The following is an 8,009-nucleotide window of genomic DNA, read 5'->3' on the forward strand; positions in this document are numbered from 1 at the left end:
TTAAATAAGTGATCATAAAGCAATCAATCAAGAACTCATTCCAATTAATTCAATCATTCCTTTAATAATGGTTAACCACCTTTATATAGGTGTAAAATTTCAACTTACTAAACAAGGTACTCGACCCTCATAAAGTAGTGAAATGCTAAAAGGGAACAACGATCAATCGTGATCTATACCAATATATAAAATAATAAAAGTTCCCAAACTGACATGCTTGCACCAATCATCCATGCTAACATGTTATAATTCTCATAATAAAATTCTATGCTCAACGCATTCATCCAACGACATTGAACATGAAATTTCAACATAAACAAGTTCATAAATATATTCAATATGGTTTCAATAATAGCATCACATTCACAAACACACAGGTATGTACGTACCTTGTGTAAAGAAATTGATAGGTCGCTTTAACGATTTCAAAAGTCGCCTACAGAGAATTCTCCGCCTAAAACAACCAATAAAATTTCCCAATCAACTTCCAATAATTCACAGCAATCATAAAGTACTCTAAATACACCCTAAACATATTTAGAACCTTCCTCAATATCAAAACTTGGATATTTAATCTCCTAGCATAATAATTATTATATTAATGATTAAAATTCATTAAAAGCTCTATAAAAATACCATTCTTTAAATTTCCAGCAATATAAAATCGTTTAAAACTTCGCCAAGACCAAATTAACATGCTTAGAACATAAAAACAATAATTTTAATAATTCATAATCATCCTACCATGATTTAAAACCTTAAAATTCATGCTTTAAATAATTAAAATTCTTATTTCAATCAAATTATATAATCTCAAAATTAATAATTTAACTATGCAAACATATAAATCTGAAATACATGAATAAATCATAAAAATCATAAATTTAATTCAAGAAAACATAAATTAAAACATTAAATTAGCATAGGTTTTAAGAAATTAACCAAATAAAGAAGAGAGGAAGGAGGGCTGAACGGCGGCGCAGGGATGCGACAGTGGCGGAACGACGACCGACTTGCGGCAAGTGCTGGTGGCGAGCACAGGTGGTCGCGCTATGCGAAAACAGAAAAAAATCAAGTAAGGTCGTTGAAAAATGAACGAGAGGAAGAACGAAGCAAGAAAAGGAGGAGGAAAGAGAGAGTACGGCGCAACAACACGACGGTGGTGGCAGGGTGGTTCGACGGCTGACAAAGGAGGTGGTTGACCGACGGAGGTGGCTGAAGCAAGGAGAGGCTTGAGAGTAACTGTTCACGTGCAACAACAAGATGAAGGAGGAGGGTTTGATGTTTTGATTTTCACGTGAAGTGAAAGGGGAAGAGAGAGAATTATGGGTAGCTTTTTGGGGTTTATTTATTTTGGGCTTTACCAATTGGTCTAGGATTAGAATTGTGTTTTAGTGTTTGAATCCAAAACCGATTAGGAGTGTTTTCCAAATTAAAACGTATTTTCGTAATTAAAATTCTTTTTAAGGTATAATTCTAAAAATTATTATTATTATTTTTTTTTGGCAAGCAAGTAATAATTTTATTGATCAACCAACTCAACCATTACAAACAGTCCCCTGAATGGTCCCAACAGACCAAACAGGCAACAGGACAACAAAAGGCTAGGAACACCAAGCCAAACAAGACCCTAGCTCCTCAAAGGCTAAAAAACCAATCCTTATCTCTATTACAAGTTTTCTGACTAAGCAAGTTTGTCACTCTACTCTTAACTTCAGTTTGGATGATTTTGACAGTGCTCTTGATCACTGGTACTTGAGCTCTCCAAACAGCTAAGTTCCTAGCTTTCCAGATGTGATAAACTAGGCCAGCTACAGCTGTGTACATAACTGTCTTCTGTACCTTGCTCTTGGCATATCTTTGAATATGTTTGAGGAGGATAGCAACAGAATTCCTGCTGTGTTGGAAACCCAGCCAACTCATAATCTGGTTCTTACAGTTGACACTGAAATGGCAATCAAAGAAGAGATGGTTTGCTGTTTCAGAATGTGTACCACAAAGGGGGCAAAGGTCATCAGACCCTACCTTAACTTATACAACCTGTCTTTTGTTTTCAGTCTATCAAGCATAGTAAGCCAAAGAATGAATCTGTGTTTTGGCACAGAAAGTCTGTTCCACACATATTGTTGCCAATGAACCTTATCAGTTTGATGACATAGAGTAGTGTAGGTTTCTTTGATAGAGTACTTAGATGTTCTCAGCCACTGGTGAGAATGCAAAAGAGTGTTGCAACTGTTCTTCACCAAGCAAACATACTTCACCACCCAGCTTGCTGCAGTAGGGGCAATGAAGTCATCCCAATTCTTATTTTTCACATAAACAGAATGAATCCATTTCACCCACAGATTGTCTTGTTTTCTAGAAATAGCCCATGCTAATTTTCCCACTGCAGCTTGGTTCCACAGAAGCAGATTTCTGAATCCCAAACCACCCTGATTTTTTGGAAGACAAAGTTTATCCCATGCCACAGGGCCAGGTCTGGAATCATCATAGTTCCCATACCAAAGGAAGGATCTGCAAATGGAGTTGATTCTTTTCAGGACAGTTTTGGGGAAAATAAACATTTGTGACCAATAGACAGTCACACTCATAAGCACAGTATTAACCAATAGAGCTCTCCCAGCAAAGGAAAGATGTCTTGAACTCCAAGTTTTTATTTTGGAGGTCATTTTAACAATGAGAGAATCACAGTCACTAGCTTTCAACTTCAGAGGGGAGACAGGAACACCCAGATATTTGAATGGGAGAGAACCCATGCCAAAACCAGTCAACTCAGTAAAAGAGGGGAGTTTATGATCTGGAATTCCACAGCAGTATAGGGAAGACTTGTGAGGGTTAACCATGAGTCCAGTGGTGTTAGAAAACACACCAAACCCATCCATCATGAGTTGAACTGTTTCCTTTTCTCCTTTACAGAACATGAGGAGGTCATCAGCAAAGCATAAATGATTAAGTTTCATAGGTCTACACCTGGAATGAAACTTGAAAGAGGGGTGTTCACCTACTGTTTGCATAGCCCTTGAAAAGTACTCCATGCATAGGGTGAAGAGCAAGGGAGACAAGGGGTCCCCTTGTCTTAACCCTCTTCTAGGATGAATCAATGCAGAAGGGGTACCATTAATCAAGATGGAATACTGAGTGGTGGTGAGGCAAGTCATAATGAGTTTAACAAAATGGCTAGGGAAACCAAGATCAAGCATAATCTCCTCAATGAAATCCCACTCAACAATATCATAAGCCTTTTTAAGATCCAGCTTCATAAGACAGTTAGCCTGCTGTTGCCCTTTTCTATAGATCTTGACAATGTCTTGACACACAAGAACATTGTGAAGAATGGATCTGCCAGAAACAAATGCTCCTTGGTTATGGGAGATAATGTCAGGGAGAACTCCACCTAGCTTCCCACAAAGAAGCATAGAAATGCATTTGTAAAGCACTGAACAACATGCTATGGGTCTAAAATCACCAACTGAAGAAGGGACACTGACTTTGGGGATCAAAGTGATGGAAGTCACATTAATCTCCTTCAACATTTTCCCAGTTCTGAAGAAATCATTAATGGCAGCATGCATATCATTCTTAATGAGATCCCAAGTGCATTTAAAAAAGTGACTATTGAACCCATCCAATCCTGGTGCCTTAGTGCTTGGGATATCATCTAACACTCTTTTAATATCCTCCATGGAGAAATTGCAATTCAACATATTAACATGATCCTCAGTCAGTCTTGGCCCTCTATCCATGATTTCCTTCTTGATAGGAGATCTAGTATCCATTCTTGCCTCAAATAAGTTTCTGTAAAAATCCATAAAGGCTTCCTGAACTTTTTCCACTGAATTCACCCATTCACCAGTGGAATTCTGAATAGAGTGGATGTTGTTGTGTTTTCTTCTCTGTCTGATACTCTGGTGGAAAGCTCTGCTATTCTCATCACCTTGTTGAAGCTAGTGAGCTTTAGAAATTTGGTGAAGGAAAGAAAGATGGTTCTCATTTGCAGTTCTGTATGCAGCAGCAATTGTTTTTTCTTCTGTTGCTAGAGTGAAATTGGTAGGGTCATTATGGAGCTTGTTTTGAATAGCAGCAAGTTGGTGTTGCAGTTGAGTTTTGGTTGCTTCAAGATTACTATAACCAGATTTATTCAGGACCCTTAGATCCTGTTTGATCCATTTGAGTTTCTGAGTGATTCTAAACATGTGGCATCCATAGACAAACCTGTGCCAGTGTCTTTCCACCAGTGGAAGAAAGTCAGGAGATGAAGTCCACATGTTATAAAACCTGAAGGGTTTCTTTGACTGATTGGTAGTGAAGGTATTCAATATCATAGGGCAATGATCATAGGTCCCTTCTGGCAGATACATTGCTTCAGCAGTAGCAAACATGTCATCCCAAGCAGTATTGGACAACACTCTATCTATTCTGGAGAAAACCCTAGCCTCCCCTTCCTGCTTGTTATTCCAAGTGAAATGCCTTCCAACTGTCTTGACTTGTGAGAGTTTGCAAGTGGCCATGCAGTTCCTCATTGGTTTGATATCAGCCAACCTCACAGGTGAGCCAATTCTGTCCTCCATTTCCATGATGGAATTGAAATCTCCCATAATCAACCATGCATACTGGTTAAGGGAGGCAAAAGAAGACAAGGTGGACCATAAAGGTCTCTCTCAGCAGGAGTGTTGAAACCATAAATGAATGAACAAAAAAACCCCTTATCGGAGCTTCTTACAGTGATGTATGTGTGGATCAACTGACTTCCCATATGGATGATATCCATTTTTAACACATCAGGGTCCCAGGCAAGAATAATCCTACCATTATAATGACAACTTAGATTGGTGGTAAAGCACCAGTTTGGGCAAACTGTGAGATACAAATCACCCATTCTTGGTGCTTTAACCCTTGTTTCCAGGAGGCTAAACAATTTAATGTTGTGAGATTGGATCAGTTGTCTCACATTAATCTGTTTTGAGTGTTTGTTCAACCCCCTGACATTCCAGCAAAGAATTCTATCCATTAGACAAAGGGGATGTCACCCCCCTGTCTGATGGACTCACAGTGCTTAACAACACCTCCTTTTCTTCATGAACAACCTCAGTATCGGAATCAGATAATGTTTGGAATGAGTTTGCAGTGACCACTGGTTTCAATTGTCTGCTGATTGTCTTGCTGAACTTAGTGGCTTGAACAAAACCATCTCCTAGTGGCACAGGAGGTGGCACAGGTGCAGTGACTGGTTGAGTTGCTTTCTTTACCCAAATTTTCGTAGCATTTCCAGTTTGTTTCTTGCTACAATGATCATGAGTGTGGCCCATCCCCTTGCATACAGAACATGTAATTGGTAACCAATCATAGTTAACCTGCTGGCTAACCATAATGCCTATTTCATTCCTGAAATGGATCACATTAGGGAATTCTTGATCAATCTGCACCTCAATCATGACTCTGGCAAACATCAGTTTGTCCCTATTTTTTGTGGCTTGATCAACTTTGATCAATGATCCAAGTTGGCTCACAATCTTGCCTAGGCTTTTCTCCCCCCAGTACTTAACATCCAAACCATGCAACTGAATCCAAATAGGCAGTTTCTTAACAGGATCTTTGCTAAAATTAACATCAGCAGACCAAGGTTTCACCACAAGTGGTTTGGAATCAAAAAATTGGTATCCCCCCTGCAACACCTTGGAGCAATTCTCCATTGTTGTAAAGCGTACCATGTAGATACCCCTTCCCACCTGTGCAACCTTATCTACCCCATACTTCCCCCAGATTCTGCGCACATAGCCCTCCATAACATTCTGGGGTGGGTTAGCCCCAATCACATAGCAAACAACAGCTGATTCCCAGTAAGCAATTTCATCTTTAATATCATCAAATTCAATCTGGACTATGGGGGTTTGGGTACTAGATACAGTATTAACAACATTTTCATCAAGAATCACAACATTATGTTGAGACAGATTATCATCATCATTCATAGATTGAAACAGAGTATTGCCATTCCCGCCAATATTTGAATGTGAAAAATGGGTACGAACATCCTTACCACTGTGTAATCCACTTAGCCACGCATTAAAGTCTCCTCTGATTTGTGATTGTTGTTGCAAATCTCTTAAGCTTGATTTTGGGGTTAATATTTGATTGAAATCGTCCGATTGATTTTCTGGGTTTATCGAGTGTTCGGAAACATCATCGGAATCTGCCATTGATGTACCCTTGTCAAGCTTAGGATTAGGTCGGCCCTTCTGTTGCACTTTAGTTGTCTTATTCTTTGACTTGCTTCCACCATTGTTGTGTTTCTGAGCTTGCTTGCGCGTGTTTGCCATGGCGACGAAGGAGGTTCTCTCTTCGAACCCTCGCAAGCAATTCTCGTATTCTCCCTAAAAATTATTTTTGATTGCATAAATCGTTAAAATATTTAGAATGTAATAAAATAAAATAAATATACATTATATATTTATTATTAAAATTCGTAAATTCTATTTAAATATAAATAACTATATGTTAAAATATATTAATAAAATTTATAAATTTACGGGAGATTACAATTTACCCCTCTTAAAAGAAGTTTCGTCCCGAAACTTGACACGAAAATTCACACTTTTTTTTCGAAAGTTTTCAACTTATTCTTAATGGAGAAGTACTTGTGCCACTCATGTGCACTCTTTTCCCAACTTAAAGTTTCTTGTGTTACTCATGAACACCTTTTTCTTATGCGGAGAATCTATTTACTTGCATCAACATGTATAATTTGCTAAAAACTGAGCATAAAATGCATAGAACGCCATAGATACAGGTAAAAAACGCGAATTTCTATCGCATTCTACCCCCTTTAAAGAAAATGAGTTACGCCCTCGTAACTCACCTCAGAAAATAACTCTGGATACTAAGTATTCATTTCAGCTTCGACTTCCCACGTTGCCTCTTCGTATTCGTGGTTCGACCAAAGCACTTTCACGATGCTGACGTCTTTATTGCGTGTACTACGCACCTTCCTATCGAGGATTTTCATTTTTTCATAGGCCTTTCCTCGTATGTGAGGCTACTATCAATCTGGATTCTCTCAGGATCTAAGATATGACACTCATTAGGGATATAACTCTTTAGTTGGGAAATGTTAAACACATCGTGCATATTTTCGAACTCCATTGGCAAAGACAACATATATGCTACTTTCCCTACTCGTTGCAGAATCTCATATGGGCCATTTGGCACTTAGCTTGCCCTTTTTCCCAAATCTCATCATGCCTTTGGTTGGTGATACTTTCAAGAATACTTTATCGCCTACTGCAAACTCATCATCTGTTCTCTTCAAATCTGCATAGCTCTGTTGCCTATCATGGGCAGCCTGAATTCTAGCCTGAATCATTTTCACATTCCTGACAGTCTCTTCGATTAATTATGTTCCCAATACTATGTTATCACTGAAATCATGTGGGAATTCTACACTTCCATCCATACAATGCCTCAAAAGGTGCCATCTGAATGCTCGCATGATAACTATTGTTGTATGAAAATTCAATCAAGTCTAGATGATCTTCCCAACTACCCCTAAAGTCAATAGCACAGGCCCTCAACATATCTTCCATTGTTTGGTTAGTCCTCTCAGTCTGGCCATTGGTTGTAGGGTGGAATTTCGTACTCATTTTCAATGTCGTCCCAAGGTTCAACTGGACCTTTTGCCAAAATTTCGAGAGGAATCTCGAATCACAGTTTGAGATAATATCGGTTGGGACCCCATGCAACCTCACTACATGCTTAATGTAAGTCTTCGCAAACTGTTTCTGAAGGAAATAATGCCCTTGGTCCAAGTTTGCATTAAAGGCATTTAATGCTAATTCTAATAAATGTGGTTCAATATTTATTAACAAATTAATAATTCAGTGAGATCAAGTGATCTGAATGCCTGGCTAGATGCCGCTTCAGTTCGAGTGGAATTAATAACATTAATCCACAGCTTACTCTTGACTGAACCCGTAGGGTCACACAAATATTACGTAAATCGGATCAAGTATTTG

General features: G+C 38.6%; 1 protein-coding gene across 1 annotated transcript; it reads right to left on the reverse strand.

Moving 5' to 3' along the window:
* Positions 1-3,944: 3,944 nt before the first annotated feature.
* LOC130467442 (uncharacterized) lies at positions 3,945-4,876 on the reverse strand. The gene is made up of 2 exons (XM_056835948.1): positions 4,721-4,876; positions 3,945-4,610 (listed from the first exon to the last, which is right to left on the reverse strand). Exons 1-2 carry the CDS (start codon positions 4,874-4,876, stop codon positions 3,945-3,947), a joined length of 822 nt encoding a protein of 273 aa, XP_056691926.1.
* Positions 4,877-8,009: the final 3,133 nt, after the last annotated feature.

This window comes from Spinacia oleracea, chromosome 2, assembly GCF_020520425.1.
Source record: "Spinacia oleracea cultivar Varoflay chromosome 2, BTI_SOV_V1, whole genome shotgun sequence".
NCBI classification, from domain to species: domain Eukaryota; kingdom Viridiplantae; phylum Streptophyta; class Magnoliopsida; order Caryophyllales; family Amaranthaceae; genus Spinacia; species Spinacia oleracea.

Coding starts and splice junctions, on each gene's coding strand:
- LOC130467442 (XM_056835948.1), bottom strand. CDS start 4,876: ATGGGTGATTTGTATCTCACAGTTTGCCCAAACTGGTGCTTTACCACC. Junction 4,611..4,720: donor TGATCCACACATACATCACT/GTAAGAAGCTCC, acceptor TCCCTTAACCAG/TATGCATGGTTGATTATGGG.